The sequence below is a fragment of the Phyllopteryx taeniolatus genome, chromosome 7, assembly GCF_024500385.1.
Source record: "Phyllopteryx taeniolatus isolate TA_2022b chromosome 7, UOR_Ptae_1.2, whole genome shotgun sequence".
NCBI lineage: Eukaryota > Metazoa > Chordata > Actinopteri > Syngnathiformes > Syngnathidae > Phyllopteryx > Phyllopteryx taeniolatus.
Genome location: NC_084508.1, coordinates 5,162,456 through 5,178,652, shown reverse-complemented (window position 1 = coordinate 5,178,652; position 16,197 = coordinate 5,162,456). Strand labels below are relative to the sequence as shown.

General features: G+C 47.3%; 2 protein-coding genes across 3 annotated transcripts; one reads left to right on the top strand and one right to left on the bottom strand.

Annotated features, from left to right (window-relative positions):
* Positions 1–1,887: 1,887 nt before the first annotated feature.
* On the bottom strand, positions 1,888–7,805 carry dbt (dihydrolipoamide branched chain transacylase E2). The gene is made up of 11 exons (XM_061779754.1): positions 7,649–7,805; positions 6,796–6,946; positions 6,637–6,712; positions 6,213–6,394; positions 5,831–5,958; positions 4,960–5,185; positions 4,730–4,896; positions 3,904–3,981; positions 3,635–3,826; positions 2,424–2,495; positions 1,888–2,340 (listed from the first exon to the last, which is right to left on the bottom strand). The coding sequence occupies exons 1-11, from the start codon at positions 7,691–7,693 to the stop codon at positions 2,173–2,175; spliced, it is 1,485 nt and encodes a 494-aa protein (XP_061635738.1). The 5' UTR covers positions 7,694–7,805; the 3' UTR covers positions 1,888–2,172.
* A 1,246-nt stretch (positions 7,806–9,051) lies between these two features.
* Positions 9,052–16,155, top strand: rtca (RNA 3'-terminal phosphate cyclase). Of its 2 annotated transcripts, none has more exons than XM_061778172.1 (11): positions 9,052–9,235; positions 10,060–10,160; positions 11,109–11,252; positions 11,338–11,461; positions 11,597–11,655; positions 12,641–12,782; positions 12,883–13,004; positions 13,810–13,868; positions 13,948–14,042; positions 14,755–14,859; positions 15,813–15,982. In XM_061778172.1, the coding sequence occupies exons 1-11, from the start codon at positions 9,191–9,193 to the stop codon at positions 15,903–15,905; spliced, it is 1,089 nt and encodes a 362-aa protein (XP_061634156.1). In that variant the 5' UTR covers positions 9,052–9,190; the 3' UTR covers positions 15,906–15,982. The 2 variants fall into 2 exon arrangements, with proteins under 2 accessions (XP_061634156.1, XP_061634155.1); XM_061778171.1 differs by lacking the exon at positions 9,052–9,235 and adding an exon at positions 16,017–16,155 and having other exon boundaries at positions 9,247–10,160; positions 15,813–15,919.
* Positions 16,156–16,197: the final 42 nt, after the last annotated feature.

The following is a 16,197-nucleotide window of genomic DNA, read 5'->3' as shown; positions in this document are numbered from 1 at the left end:
GAACCATCTCAAGGATGGTCAGAAGAAATAGAAATAGCACCCGAGTTCAATATATGAGTGTCACAGCAAAGGGTCTGATTACTGTGTCATATTTTTTTTCTTTTTGAATAAATCTGAAAAGATTTCAACAATTCTGATTTCTTTCTGTCAAGATGGGCTGCTGTGTGTACATTAATGAGGAAACAAATGAACTTCAATGATTTGACCAAATGGCTGCAATATAACAGAGTGAAAAAGGAGTTAAGGGGGTCTGTATCCTTTCCGTACTCACTGTACGCCAATTACACCGAAAACTCCCGACTCCAACTGCTTAATAAGTTCCAATGTGTCACCAATACGAAGGTTAGCGCGCTTCCTTTTCTCACCTCCGTTACAATTGGATGATTTAGTGAAGGGCTTGACAAAAAACAACAACAACTACATCTCTATAAATGAGACTATATTGATTGTAATTTATTGAGTATCCATCCATCCATCCATTTTCTAGCGCTTATCCGAAGTCGGGTCACGGGGGCAGTAGCTTCAGCAGGGACGCCCAGACTTCCCTCTCCCCAGCCACTTCATCCAGCTCTTCCTGGGGGGATCCCGAGGCGTTCCCGGGCCGGCCGAAGGACGTAGTCTCTCCGGCGTGTCCCGGGTCGTCCCCGGGGTCTCCTGCCGGCGGGACGTGCCCGGAACACCTCACCGGGTAGGCGTCCGGGAGGCATCCGAATCAGATGCCCCGGCCACCTCATACGGCTCCTCTCGATGCGGAGGAGCGGCGGCTCTACTCTGAGATCCTCCCGGACGACCGAGCTTCTCGCCCTATCGCTAAGGGAGAGCCCAGACACCCTGCGGAGGAAACTCATTTCGGCCGCTCGTATCCGGGATCTCGTTCTTTCGGTCCCGACCCACAGCTCGTGACCATAGGTGAGGGTCGGAACGTAGATCGACCGGTAAATCGAGAGCTTCGCCTTTCGGCTTAGCTCCTTCTTTACCACAACGGACCGATACAAAGTCCGCATCACTGCGGACGCCGCACCGATCCGCCTGTCGCTCTCCCGTTCCATTCTTCCCTCACTCGTGAACAAGACCCCAAGATACTTGAACTCCTCCACTTGGGGCAGGATCTCATTTATTGATATACTGAAATAAATTGTGCCGCCAGATGAATATTGATGTCATTTATTAGCTGTAAAATGCAAACGGGACATAGGCTGAACCCTCACACAGTTCCACGACAAATTTCAGGACAATCAATCACATCTATAGTCTTCTGCACGGCTTCTGTTGCACAACTTATTTAGGTGTCACCTCAATCAATGAAAATATTTGTATTCTCATTTATTGATATGTACCTGTACAGCATACTGTGCCAAAATCAGTCTTGCCTGTTTGAGGCGATACACGACGAGCGCTCGAGTAAACAACAGCGGCTAATCTGACAACTACAGGTACCAGTCGCTGTCTGGTGATTGCAACAGTAAACGAGGGTGACCAGTTGTGGAACTATCGAACTTTGTCCGCCACAAGAGGGCATTTTCAGTACCAACCGGACGCTACCTTTCTGTCCGTTAAATCCAGAGTCCATTGGTTCCGGGTCCGTTGGGTCCAGGTTTCACTGTATTTTGCGCCAAATCACCACAGAATTTGACTGAGGGCACGTTACACATGGATGGAGCAAGTCGAGAAGCACACTCTTCAATTAATAAGCCAGCAATCACCTCAATCACTTGGATTTGAGAGGAAATTGACAGTGATGTGCAGTGTTTGGGTGCAGCTCCACTTTGAGGGACGCGGTAGACCAGTTGGTTTCAAGTGACAGAGAAGAACATGCAGTACTACAACTGTTGGGCGGTTCAACTGGGAATCGCACTGAGGTGGAAAACGACCAACGACCGCCACTGCTTGTTTCTGCACATCAACTTTATTCAAAGTTCAACCAGAGATTATTATTTTTGTCAGATTTTAACACACGAATGCCAGGTTGTAACAGACAGTAAAAAGAATTGCGCAACAGGAAAACATGTCAAGTGACAGTGTCAATTGTCCGGGAGTGGGCGTGGCTAGAGTGCAGGGCGACCTCTCCTTTCAGGCACTACTTTGCTTTTGCCGGTCAACAAAGGCGATGGAGACGGAGTCGCTTCCGGGTGATGATGATGCTGAGCAGCCAGGAAAGGAGGCGGGGCTTCCTCACTTGAGGTGCAGCAGCATGCTGGCGGGATTGTGCAGGAACTCTCGCCACATGTTGGAGAAGCGACACATGGTGGCGCCGTCCACGATGCGGTGGTCGGCCGACCAGCTGACATTCATGACGTGCGCGCGGATCACGTGACCGGACGCGTCGAAGCGCGGCAGGACCTGGCGACAAACACGCACACACGCGGCAAGCGGCTCAGCGCCGAGGACGGCGAGCGAACGCGGCGGCTGACGGACACGCCCACCTGGACTTTGCCCACAGCCCCGATGGCGACCTCAGGCGGAAGGATGACCGGCTTGGCGTACGTCCCTCCGATCTGCGGAAAACACACGCAAGCGTAACCACTCGTGTTGACAAATGGAAAAAAAAATTCAGCACCCAAATGGCAAACGGCTGGATCCGATTAGACAAGATTTGAGTCCCGTTATTGGCCCGATTTGCTATCGCAGACCATTTCTCAGCAATGACAAAACTCCTTGCAGTGTGACGTCATCCACCAACAACCATTTGGCTCGACGACGCCAAAATGAAAAGTCGAGCGCGTCTGATTTTTGGATATCTGTGTAGTGTGACATATGAAGGAAACCCTCCGACATAGCGCCTTGACGCCGACCAATAGGATTGCGTCTTGCAACGGCGCATCGCCTCCCTTCCTCACCTCCGTCAACATTTATTCGCACGCACAAACAAATGTTTAACAAAGCTTTCGAGCATGAATCGACAGCCGGCATGTTGAGGTACGAACGCGCGTGTTGCCTGCTTGCACGCCGTGTTAAAAGTACGTGAACATGACCTCAAGCGCTCCCTGAAGAATGGACAGCCCAAAACATTTTCTTCTCCGGAGCACCACTCATGTTTTTCTTCTTTTGTTTCCGACACAAAACATTGCCGCAATCGTTGTTGCCATGGTAACGGTTGAATTCTGTAACATTGATACGTTTCCCAGTCCCACCTCCCCAGTCACATTTGACAAGATTGCACACTGATTGAGGAGTATCTGCAACATTTGCACAATCAACATTGTCCCAGATTATCGTACTACTCGGCGCCCTTTGCACACCGGACTATTGCAATATTAGTCTTTCGAACTGCTCGAAGTGCTAGAGGGCTCTGCATCTTTCTGCACAATTGTCAAAAAAATAATAATAATGTACCGGCATTCCCAGATAACTAGCAACCCTTTATTGCTCAGTGACTGTTTTTTTTGTCTCCAAAGTGTTCTCTGTTGTCGTACTCGAGTGCCTCCAACTACCGGAGACACATTCCTTGTGTGCTTTTCAGACATACTTGGCAAATAAAGATGATTCTGATTCTGATGATGGTAAAAACCGGTATCGTACTATATGCCGTGTAGTGTTGCCAGTGGCGGAATTTGACTGCAGACCGTGAGAGACGGCATTTGCCGACAAAAGGAAGGTGCGGCCCGCCAGGTGCCGCGTGGCGTCGGCGACTCACCGATCCGATGTTGGACAAGCTGAATGTTCCTCCGCTCAGGTCCGCCGTTCCCAGCTGGCCGGCGGTGCCGAGCGCCTGAAGCCGGTTGAGTTCCTGCGCCACTTCCAAGATGCTGAGCAACTGCACGTTCTTCACAGTGGGAACCAGGAGACCCAGGCCGGTGTCCATGGCGACGCCGATGTTATGAGACGCCTGACGCACGCCACACCAAGTTCGCAACGCTGAGAACGTCCACAACACGGTCACGTCGGAGCGCCGGCTAGCCTCACCTTGTACGTGATGTTCTGACAGCCTTCGTCCAATGAGGCGTTGAGGATGGGAAAGTGGCTGAGGCAGAGGGAGGTGGCCTGAGCCAATCAGAGCGCAGCATTAACGGGCACACATTGAGAAAAGCATTGTGTGTCTAGAGTTCATCTTGAATTATTAGACTTTTTGTGAAAAGGTGTCTGCAAGCGAGCCCCGCTGTGACATCACAAACGGGCAAATTGACATCAGCCAATGACACGATCAGCTCCACTCAACCAAGTTCCAAAGCCAAAGAACCACTTGAACGTACACATTTGTAACCGCCTAAAAGTAGCAACCTAACAAGAGTTGCATGTCAAAATGCTGAGTGTGCTTGGATTGGCCACAAAAAATGCCTTTGAATTGATGAGGGCGTAAGGAAGGAGCTTTCGCAATCATCATTCCTAATCCATCAATCACTACACTTCGCAACGTGAGATTCCGCAAGCGACAGTCGGTCTTTTGGTAATTGAACCACTCGAAGAATTGATGATGGCTTCTGGAGAAAACGAAAGAAAAAGTTTTTCTGTGGAGGGAAAAAAAAAATAATGGCCTTTTCAGGGATATCGCCTGGATCCAAAAAAACAAAACTAATTATAGAGTAAAAGAGCTAAACTTATTTCTCAACATATCTCCCCGACCCTTTTGATTCTGCTGCTACTCGGAGAAGCCTTCTCTGATTGGCTGACGTATCATGACGTGGTAGAAGTCGGCGTTCCCCGCACACATGAAGACTTTTGGTTGTAAATATTGAATATTATTTAAGATCGTCGTCATGATTGAGCGATCACATTGAAGGCGCGCGGGTACCTTAATGAAGAAGGGCATGTAGCTGAGTTTGACCCCACGACATTGGACGTCCGCCTTTAGCTCGGCCCTGAGCGCCACCAGGCGGCTGAGGTCCACTTGGTCGCACAGTCCCAAGTGAGGAATGCTGAGCGCCGCCGTCATGCTCTTCGCCATCGCCTTGTGGAAGCCTGCAATGCAAAAGACGCTCAACAGCTATGCTAACGCGACGCTAAGATGGGATCGACTTTGACCTTTGATTGGCTCGGTCACGTCTTTGCCAGCGAAGACGCGCTGTGGCGCGGCGGGCGGCGGCCGGAGGGCGGGCGAGGGCACGGCGAGGGCCGGGGGCGGGGTCCGGATCTCCTGGAACGGGCTCGGGGGCAAGATGGCTCCCGTCTGCTTGGCCAGGAAGTTGAGGATGTCTTCCTTCAGGATGCGGCCGTCCCTTCCCGAACCCACCACCTCGCTCAGCTTGATCTGGAGGAACATTGTAAAGGAACACGAAGAACGTTGGGGAGGACAAGACCCGAATTTCGGACAAGGTTTGGAGCTGCAACAACCAATCGATTCATCAATGATCAAATTAATCAATGGCTATTTTGATCGATTCATCGTTTGGAGACCTCGTCCGTCCATTCTCTATCACGAGGTTGGCAGGTGTGCCAGAGCCGATCCCAGCTGACTTCAGGCGACAGGCGGGGTACACCCCGGAATGGCCGCCAGCCAATGGCAGGGCACACAATTTACCTTTCGATGACGCTTGCTCGCACTTTTTTGGGATGTGGGAGGAAACACAGGTAGGCCGGAGCCCGGATTTGAACCCAAGACCTCTCAACTGTGAGGCAGATGTGCTAACCACTCAATCATCGTGCTGCACATTTTCTGACGGATGTTACAGACCAAACCAAGAACTGAATCATCATCAATTTACGCTTGTGCTTTTTCTACACTGTAAATTTTGATAATGTCCTGTTTTTAAATAAAGGAATGGAAATTCCCCAAAAGTTTTTAAATCCGATTAATTGATGAATTGAAAACACAATGGCCGGATAATGGATGATAAAAATACTGGTTAGTTGCAGCCTTGTTTGTTGTTGTTGTTGTTGTTGCGAAGGGGCTGACATTGTTCTCCATGGCGAGGCGTCTGACGGCGGGCGTGGCCTGGATCTTGAGTCCTTTGATTTCCTGGTGGGTGTGTTCCTCTCGAGCCATGGCGGGCGTCTCCACCACGTCTTCTTCCTGGGTCACGTCTGGACGGGCACACCAAGCGTGTCAGGATGACAAACACGCGCACACGCAAGTTGATGTAGCCGTTCCGAGCGCACGCAGCAGCCTGTGAGGAAATCCCGTCACGCTGATAATTCTCGTGACTGGCAAGTCGGGAACGCAATTTCCATTCCCGGCTCGCCAGTCACTGCAATGGGATTTCTAGTGGACATTTTAGGGAAGTATCAAGGAGGTCCACAAGTTGAAATGTCCAATCCGAGCACATTTTGTCACGCACCGGAACCGGACTCGGTCTCGATGTCCACCAAAGGTTTCCCCACCAGGGCGACGTCGTCTGCGCGGTAGTAAAGTTTTGTGATGACGCCGTCGTATCGGCTGGTGATGGTGACGGACGCCTTGTCGCTTTGCACCTCGCAGATGCTGTCGAATTGAGACACTTTGTCTCCCTCCTTCACGTACCTGCGCGCGCACACACACACACACACGCACGCACGCACACGTCGCTCAGAAAACACGGCAACGAGAAGGAGATGACGTGGTTGTGCCGAATTCCTCCCCATCTGCCATATAGTGCCGGAGTTAGCCACTTTGTAGTGCCGGTGGGATGTGTCGTGACTCCGTAGAGGTTATCCGGCCCAAAAATATCGATTAGGGAACGAGCCAAGACGGCCAGGAAGTCAGGAAGGCGCTGCTCCACCTACCACTCCTTCACCGTCACCTCCGTGATTCCCTCACCGATGTCCGACAGTTTGAACTGGACCACGGCGCCGCTACGTGCTGCGCCACACACACGTGCACACCATCAGCGATGACATCTGTGACATCATTGGCGACGTTTATCACTGACATCCTAAACCGACCTGCAGACATGTGCAGTGCGCGGCCGAACATCCGGAAGCTCCCGCCGCACGTCGGCAACTTCCTGTCCAGCGTGGCGGGGAGTGAGCGGAGTGCGGCGTGGCCGCGCACCTCCTGCACACGTAAACATCGCCGGCGGTACTGCTGGATCAGCTGATGAGAAACACATCAAGTTGATGATCATTTGCATACTCAACTTGAGTCACATTGATTCCCAAGCACTGGTAAATTATTCAATTTCATTTCGTTGGTCCGAAAATTATTATTTACTGACTAACATTTAAACTCTTATGTAAGAAAAACAGTGAGCATACATATAGGGTTAGGGCTGACATTTTGGAGAAATGGTGAAATGATCACAGCCGTGACACATGTCAAATACCTCGGTACAATTGCTGTCTTTCAAAAAACTAAAGTTAGCAGTGAGTGTAAAGTTGAATGTGAATAATTTGAAAACATCAGGCTGCTAAGTCTTTTGGACAAACCCAAATTCCAAAGTTGGGACATCGTGTCAATAACTCACTTGTGTTTGACTGCAATCGACTAATCATTCATATTTGTAACGTGCTTCAAAAGTCATCACTAACTTTTAGATGGTTGCCAGGGTAACATCTCTAATGACACCGGTTTCCAAGTACAAAGTGACATTGATTGATTGATTGATTGATTCGTTATCGACTGATTCACCTTTCCACCATACTAGCTGTTTTGGTGCTAGCATTAGCATCTGTCTGGGTAAATCGAGCGAAGCGCGCGAGCACCGGAATAACGTGCCCATGACGTAACCGCATCACAATCCACATTTGAAGCCGTTTTTGTGGTTGTTGTAACGAGTTTTTGTGTTGTTGTTCTCACCAATCTCCTGAACACCGCGGAGGAGCCTCTCGTCATCGCCGCCATCTTGCTTGCCGACGTCACATGCACGCCCCGCCAACAGCCAATCAGCCAAAAAAAAATAAAAAATGTACCCGCCTTACCAGATAACAAGCAACCCTTTACTGCTCAGTGACTGTTTTTTGTTGTTGTTGTTTTTGGTCAATGTCTTTCTGTCTCCAAAGTGTTCTCTGCCAATTGACTGTCTGTTGTCGTACTCGAGCGGCTCCAACTACAGGAGACAAATTCCTCGTGTGTTTTGTGGACATACTTGGCAAATAAAGATGATTCTGATTCTGATTCCGATCAGCCTGCAGTGACGTCACATCAGAACGTTGATAAAAGCAGTAGAATAGAAATCACCTTTTATTGTCATGCAATGTGTTGTCTGCATTTTACCCATCACAGTGAACACATACACACACACCGGAGCAGTTTTCATCCTGTCCCTAGCACAGGCTTTGGATAAATAAAGCTCTATTGTTCTACTAAGAAATGTTAAAATAGTATAACTATATAGGAACCATAAATTCCTTAAAATATAATAGAATTAATCATTTCTCATCATATATACAAACCATTTCAAATTCTGTCTTTTATTTGTACTAAAATAAGTCTGTCCCTTAAAGCTGCTGTCATTACCGCCACATTGACCATTTTTGGATCAAAATCTGATTCTTTAATTCACTGTGTCATTTTGTCTTGTCACTCAAGCACATGCTAGGGCAGAGAGAAGTCAGACATTTTGATAACTGGAAGAGTAAGTTTTTTTCCCTCATTTGTACCCTTCAGTCACATCATTTTTATTGCATATCATTACCAAACGACTTGCAGTGTTAATATGTTTAAAGATTTTCCTGTAAAAACTTGGTAATCATATAAAATGTTGTACAGGACTAGCTAGCTAAAAGAAATATTTAAGATAACTCTACCAGCATAAAAACTTTGAAAATGTCATTACCATCACAAGATTAATCCATTTTTAATCAATATGCCATTGTGGCGGTAATGACATTTCCCTAGGGCATCTGACAAAAAGACCAAATTAAAAAAAAATTCTTAAATCAATGTATATGGACATGAACAGATTCTGAGTCACGGAAAGATGACAATTAAGGTAATTATTTTTGAGAAAAACGGAAATCAAATAAACACCCACATATATACTATGTAGGAAATAATATTATTTATTTGGGAAAATTCCTTAGAATTAACAGAACAATGTTTGGCTCCCAAGACTGGCTTTCTGCACGTCTTGAATTTTTAGAAATCTGGTCTTGCTTGAAAATAGACTTTTTTTTTTCGACGATTATTTCGGCACATTCTCTCAGTCGTCCTCCCGTCCAGTTGGTGGCGCTAATCCACCATTAGGTGAGTTTGGAAAACGCCAATAAACCCCAAAGAAGCGGAAGCCAAAAGTGGAGAAAGTGTAGTAGTGTAGCATTTGCTAGTCGTCTCGAACGCGTTGAAACGTTCCTTTGCAGGTCGCCGTCGATAAAAAACCACAAGAAGTTCGAGTTGGACATGGAGTCGTCGGCAGTGGAGCTCGACGGCAGCGTCATGGAGGGCGTGAGTGTTGATACAAGAGGACTAGCTGCCTGACTGGCACGTTAGCAGCCGGTCTCTTCTGTTATCTTGCTGCGTTCTTCATCGACGTTTCTCTCCCGCTCCTCCTCCCTTGCTTCCTTCCTTGTTTCTTTCCCTGCTTCCCTTCCTTCTTTTCTTGTTTCTTTCCTTGCTTCACTCCTTTCCTTGTTTTTCTTTCCTTCTTGTTTCCTTCCTTCATTCCTTGCTTCCTTCGTTTGTTCCTTGCTTGCTTCATTCCTTCTTGTTTCTTACCCTGCTTCACTCCTCGTTCCTGGCTTCCTTCCTTCTTGTTTCTTTCCCTTCTTTCCTTTTCTTTCCTTGCTTCCTTCGTTTGTTCTTTGATTGCTTCCTTGCTTGTTTGTTTCCCTGCTTCCCTCCCTCCTTTTCTTGTTTCTTTACCTGCTTCACTCCTTTTTCTGCTTTGCTTCTTGTTTCCTTCCTTCATTCCTTGCTTCCTTCGTTTGTTCCTTGCTTGCTTCATTCCTTGTTTCTTACCCTGCTTCACTCCTCGTTCCCTGCTTCCTTCCTTCCTTGTTTCTTTCCCTACTTCCCTTCCTTCTTTTCTTGTTTCTTTACCTGCTTCACTCCTTTTTTTTGCTTTCCTTCTTGTTTCCTTCCTTCATTCCTTGCTTGCTTCGTTTGTTCCTTGCTTGCTTCATTCCTTGTTTCTTACCCTGCTTCACTCCTCGTTCCTGGCTTGCTTCCTTCTTGTTTCTTTCCCTTCTTTCCCTTTCTTTCTTGGTTCTTACCTTGCTTCACGCCTCTCTTTCCTGCTTTCTTCCATTGCTTCCTTCGCTCGCTCCCAGGGCGGCCAAATCGTGCGAGTGGCGGCGGCGCTGAGCTGCATCAGCGGCTCGCCCGTCACGATGTGCAAGGTGCGAGCGGGCAGGAGCAGTCCAGGACTCAGGTGGGGAGCGAGGCCGCAGCAGGCAAACGTTGCTCACAATCGCCCTTTATTGTCACTGTGAAATGAAACAACGCAAATCGGTGAGGCTCCTCACAATTTGCAGCGTTGAGGTCAACAATATGCGCATACAATTATATACAGACCCTTTCCAAAAAATGTGAAACAATTTCAAGGGTTTGTAGGAAGTGTCTCACCTGGGCAAAGGAGAACAAGGACCGGACTGTCGGCCAGCGGTCCGAGGTCCTCTTTTTCCGGTGAAAGTAAAGTGTGCCTTTCATTCCGGAATCAAGGTCCGATATATATATATATCTCAAAAAAGAAAAGGACACATATTTACAGAACATTTGGGAGAATGTTATAAAAATAGTGATTTGCAAATCCTATTCAAGTTACAGTATATTCAATTGAATACGCTACAAAGACAAGATATTTAATGTTCAAACTGATAAACTATTGATTTTTGCAAATATTGATGCCTGCAACACATTAATCTGGGCCCGGGGCACATCTACCACTGTGTTACATCACCTTTCCTTTTAACAACACTCAAGCGTTTGGGAAGTGAAGACACGAATTGTTGAAATTCTTTCCCATTCTTGCTTGACGTTCAACTCGAGTTGCTCATTGTATCGTTTTTATTGAGGTTTTGCACAATTTCCCAACTTCTTTGGAATTAAGCTTTGTAAAACATTTGTTTTCTGCTCAATTAATTGAGAAAATAATCAACAGCTTAATGATAAGTTATTTGCAGCCCTAATACCTTGTGGTGGTGTCCCTAATTAAGTGATGACTGAGCCTTCAAATGCCTTTTAAAGTCAAAAACGGACTGGATAAAATATGTCCTCTGTGTGTTCCATGTTGTGCGCTTTGTGGGGTCTTCTATGCTGTGAATGTGTGCTTGTATGTTGTGTGCCTTCAATGTTCGATTGTGCGTCGTGTCGCGCGCAGGCCTCAGCACCTGAGCGGCCTTCAGCTGGTTTCCGACATGTGTGCCGGCGTCCTGCAGGGCGGCGCTGTCGGCTCCACCGACGTCAGCCTGACTCCGGGAAAGATTCGAGCTGGAAACTATACAGCGGACACGCACACAGCAGGGTGACCGGCTACACCGCTAGTATGCTAACGCATGTGTGCGCGCGCGCTGCGTACTCATGCGTGTATGTGTGCGTGTACGTGTCAGGAGTGTGTGTCTGTTACTGCAGGTGGCGCTGCCGTGTGCGCTCTACGCAGACGACGTCTCAAACTTGAGCCTCAGAGGAGGAACCAACGCGGAAATGGCGCCACAAATAGACTACACTGTCAACGTATGCGTCATCTTCGTCATCCTCATTTAGTCTCCATTACAATGGCGCCCTGCCCTCTTGAGTTAACTGCCTGGACACAGAAATTGCAGTGTGGCTTCTGAGCTGTCAATTAACGTTGTCACTTTGCCTCTTCAGGTCTTCATACCCATCGTGAAAAAGTTTGGAGTCCATTTTGACTGTGACATCAAAATGAGGTGTGTGCGTTCGCCCGTTTAATGGGCAGCGGTAAATCCTGCCTTGTGACTCTCTGCTCACCATGCATACCGCCGCCCGGACTCTCCGTTCCAGCGGTTTTCTTATCCTCTTTGTTCCCAAAGTCCGCACTAGTTTTGGTTGACCGTTTCAATTTTTCCCCCCAAACAACTGGAACACCCGACGACAAATAATCAAACTCCGCTCATTCGTCCCAATATCATCACTTAAAAAGTGAAAAGTTCAGCATGAGCTATGATGTAATTTGTTGTACTACGTAACGACAGCACACGGCAGTTTGTTGTTTAGAGTTTACGTGCAGACTGTTTTTTCATTCTGATCGAAATGATTCCAATTGAAGATCTCTGCTCACTTGATTACATATGTGATTTATTCCGATCTGGTTTTTACATGTGCCTATACATTTAGCCGGAACGGTAGCTTTACAGACGGGTGACATGCGCACATCTATGTGAACATCGCCGACCGTGGTGCACTCCGAGGTGACCAGGTGAGCGTTTTTTGGTTTGTTTTTTACCGCGTGATGCGGTTGAACCCAACTCGGAAGGCACCATGGTGAAAAAGTGACAGTCGGCGACTTGCACCTGCACATTGAGCAACTGGCTATATGGACGTTCGTAACAGCGAGCATGCGTAGGCTTTTGAGTCGGTCGGGACCGATAAACTGGTTCAAGCGGATATCCGTTGGTAAAGGAGACGAGCGATACGACCGTGTCGGTAGCAGGCCCCTCAGTCGATACAAATCCCCGTTCGATACATCTTAATACGCATTTATGTGAAGACGGAACATGCGCTGACGCGACGCAACCCGACAGCTTTCACATTCGCCGAACGGCAGCGCGGAAGATTCTGTGCAGAGCCCGTTGGGGGTGAATATTGCAATGCATCAGTCCATATTTTTACCTACCCTGAGATCACACCAACAATGTTCTATGTTTATGTTGTGACTGTGTGTGTGTGTGTCAGAGGTTTTTACCCAAAGGGTGGCGGCGAGGTGTGTGCGGCGGTGCGCGCGGTCAAAGAGTTGCAGGCGGTCACCATGTTGGAGAGAGGCAACATCTCAAAGATTCACGGAAGAGCGTACGTGGCCGGGGTTCTGCCTTTCAAGGTAGATCCAATGTAACCTGTTTGTGTTCTTCATGTGACGTGTGCGCGGCGTGTCGGTCCAACGTCATGTCGTGTTCTTCGTGCGGCGCGTTTGTGCCCAGCTGGCCAAGGACATGTCGGCGGCCGCCGTGCGAACCATCCGCAGAGAAATCAAGGATCTGTACATCAACATCCAAGCGGTGCAGGAAAAGGAGAAAGCGTGCGGCAATGGAAACGGAATCATGTGAGCGACACTTACTGACCTTTAACCTCAGCAGCATTCATACACGTGCGTGCGGCTCGGAAGACGGGCGGGGCTCTACACTAACTTTTGCACGAGTAGCACTGGGCGACCAACTGAAGAAGGCACATGATTTGGTCGCACCATTTTTTTTGAGGCGGTACAGCAAGACAATGGCATACCATAGTTTCGTATGAAGTAAAGAGGGACAGTGACTCGACATCATTGCAAAATATGTTACCGTGAACAAGACGTTTGTCCGCAACAAGCAGTAACAGACAAGACATGTCAATGAAATTAAAAATAAAAAAAAAACAAATGCTTTACATTTACTTGACCATTTGTTTGACGCAGTGGCCAGTGTGAAAAACACTTCATTTTGAGCCCTACCACAACTATACGACTGACAGACATTAAAAAACGATACTTGGTATTGTAAAGTATTGGAACGGCAAAGTCAATTCCTTTGTTTTTGTTGTATACTGAAGACAGACAGGTTTAGACAGACAGATAGATGGATAGATTTTCTAGCTTCATAACAAAGTTATTAAAACCTTTGCACAAAACTGTTTGTTATAATGAGTGACATGATATATAATAGGTACGGGACAACTAATTGGGACAATTGACTGCTCAGCTGCTGCATTATTCCCTCATGAATCCATTTACAAGGAGCAAGTATTACAAATTGAAAAATACCAACTATTAACAAGTCAGTTTGATTTATAAGTGTTAATTTGTCCCATTACTAGTAATGCATTACTCCAGGTGTCATTGAAACATTTAACGTTTGTTTGTTTGTTTTAAGAATCATCGCAGAGTCGTCCACAGGATGTTTGTTTGCGGGCTCTGCTCTGGGCAAGAGAGGTGAGGAGCACCTCTACCAGCAGAGGGCAGCAAACAACTTGCCATCCTCCATCCCCTTGGCACCATGTATGTGTTTCAGGCGTGTACGCTGACAAAATTGGCATCGAAGCGGCAGAGATGCTGCTAAGAAACATTCGTCACAACGGCTGCGTGGATGAATTCCTCCAGGACCAGGTGAGTGGGCGACGTGCCCCGGCCGAGAGGGACACGGAACGTGTGAGGGTGGGACACGGCGACCGCACCCCAAAATCTGGACAATGAGATGCGCCGGCGCCATATTCAATCAATCAAAACTTTCATCTACCTGTACATAGCACCTCATACTTAAAAGTGGTTCCCAAAACAAATGATAAGACGCAAACACATCCCTCCCTCCCGCCCAACCGCAGTTTCTGAGCCCCTAGGACACCCGACACCCGCATGTAAAAGTAGTTTATGTTGCAATATGGAACATAGCTGCTTAGCAGAGTGGAGTCAAGAAGAGCCATCGTGTAGGAGCCGCGAGCAGATCAGAGGCACACAAGGACCGGGCTGTTCCAGGCTGACGGGGGAGTCGGGACCACAGGCAAAAAGACAGCCACCCGCCTCCCACGCCGCCCAGAATCCTGGCGGGGGGAGTAGGGACCACAGGAAAAAAGACGGCACTGTCATTGCATTAAACATCCGCACGCTTTGTCTGGGAGGAGCAGAACGGCCTATTACCGCGAAACAAACCAGTTTGTGGATTTAACCAATGACAGCGCATTTCGGTCGGTCGGTGAGTTCGAAAAGCATCCAGAATTTGTTTTCCACGGCTTTGCAAGCGGTCGGGATACCTCGAGCCGGCGGGAGCCGGCAAGTTGGCGAGACACGCGCTAACGTTTGTGCGCGCTGTGCTCTCGTTCAGCTGATCGTCTTCATGGCCCTAGCGAAGGGGACGTCTCGGATCCGAACGGGGGCCGTCACCCTCCACACGCAGACCGCCATCCACGTAGCCCAGCAGATGACTCAGGTGAGAGGTCACGTGACGTGGGCGCAGCTGTCAAATATTTCCTTTTGAGACCAGACCTGCTTTCACTACCCAATATCTCTTAGAATAGATTATTCCAACAATTATTCCATTGAATAATTGGATAAGAATTCATTTTGCATTACTTTATGGCAAAAAAAATATATATATATATACATATATATTGATCGATTATTGTTATTTGGTATTGTTCCAAAGCAAATAACAATTGCACAATAGGACATGAGAGGGAGTGGTGGTGTACTCGTAACCTTTTAGAACGTGACAGCGACTTCTTGGCCAATTGTTCGAAAGGGCTACTAGTTTGATTTCCACTTATGAGGTGGTTTCCTGTCAATTACACGTACTACTGCTGCAAAAAAAAAAAAAAAAAAAATCATAATAGATGAAACAATTTCTATTTTTTCCCATAAATTGACTGATTCGCTTCCTGGTTTGGTCTGTTAACATCTGTCAGAAAATCTGGAAAAATGTTGATCGTTGTTTTCCAAAGTAAAAGCAGATGTTTCCAAATGTCTTATTTTGGAAAAACACAAATAAGAAATCTGAGAATATATAGTACTGTTGAGAGGCTGAAATCGGAGGTTTTGGACAATATTTAGCTAAACCAAGGTCTCTAAACGATTAATCGATTATCAAAATAGTTGTTGATTAATTAGATGGTCAATTAGTTGTTGATGAATCGGTTCATTGTGACGTCTCGACCTCAGAGCACAAAGTGAGACCCTCTTCAGTCCGCCTTTGCTTTCTGTACTCGAGATGCCGTCTTGCTGTGTGTTAGCATTTTAGCAAGTCGTTCAAAACGGACCGTTGTGAGTCTTTCTATTTGGTTGAGGCAAATAGTTTCAAATAGTTTTTGTTGGCTTTGGGCGCTGTTTGAATGATATCACAGCAGCCTGACAATAGTTTTTTTTTTTTTTTTTTTTTTTTTGCAGGCAAAGTTCACGATAACAAAATGTGAGGACGAGCTCAACGTCACCTACATCATCGAATGTCAGGGGTCAGGGGTCAGCAACCCAAACATGTAGCCCCTCCTGCTCAGGTGTTTGTTTGTTTTTCCAACTGTAAAATTCATGAATGAACAATAAATGAATGAATAAACTTATCAGCTGTCTTGCTTTTTGATGTTTACGATGGAGCTTTTGGCCATCCGGGGGCCCGAAACACACCTAACCACAGTCAACTCGCCCCGTCGTGATGGTTGACACGCGATTCCAATGTGAACTGAGCGAGCGGCGACTGCGCCTTCGATAGTTGGTTACATTTTCTTGTTTTGCACTTCCCATTTGTATTTGCATGATGGACACTTGGGTTTTCCTC

What these genes read in the sequence shown, in the direction of transcription:
- dbt (XM_061779754.1), bottom strand. Translation starts at nt 7,693, where the DNA reads ATGGCGGCGATGACGAGAGGCTCCTCCGCGGTGTTCAGGAGATTG. An exon ending in GAGGTGACGGTGAAGGAGTG is followed by an intron (nt 6,395 to 6,636) that starts GTAGGTGGAGCA and finishes GTGCGCGCGCAG; the next exon opens with GTACGTGAAGGAGGGAGACA. An exon ending in GCCTCGCCATGGAGAACAAT is followed by an intron (nt 5,186 to 5,830) that starts GTCAGCCCCTTC and finishes ATGTTCCTCCAG; the next exon opens with ATCAAGCTGAGCGAGGTGGT.
- rtca (XM_061778172.1), top strand. Translation starts at nt 9,191, where the DNA reads ATGGAGTCGTCGGCAGTGGAGCTCGACGGCAGCGTCATGGAGGGC. An exon ending in CCGGGGTTCTGCCTTTCAAG is followed by an intron (nt 12,783 to 12,882) that starts GTAGATCCAATG and finishes GTTTGTGCCCAG; the next exon opens with CTGGCCAAGGACATGTCGGC. An exon ending in CTCTGCTCTGGGCAAGAGAG is followed by an intron (nt 13,869 to 13,947) that starts GTGAGGAGCACC and finishes TATGTGTTTCAG; the next exon opens with GCGTGTACGCTGACAAAATT.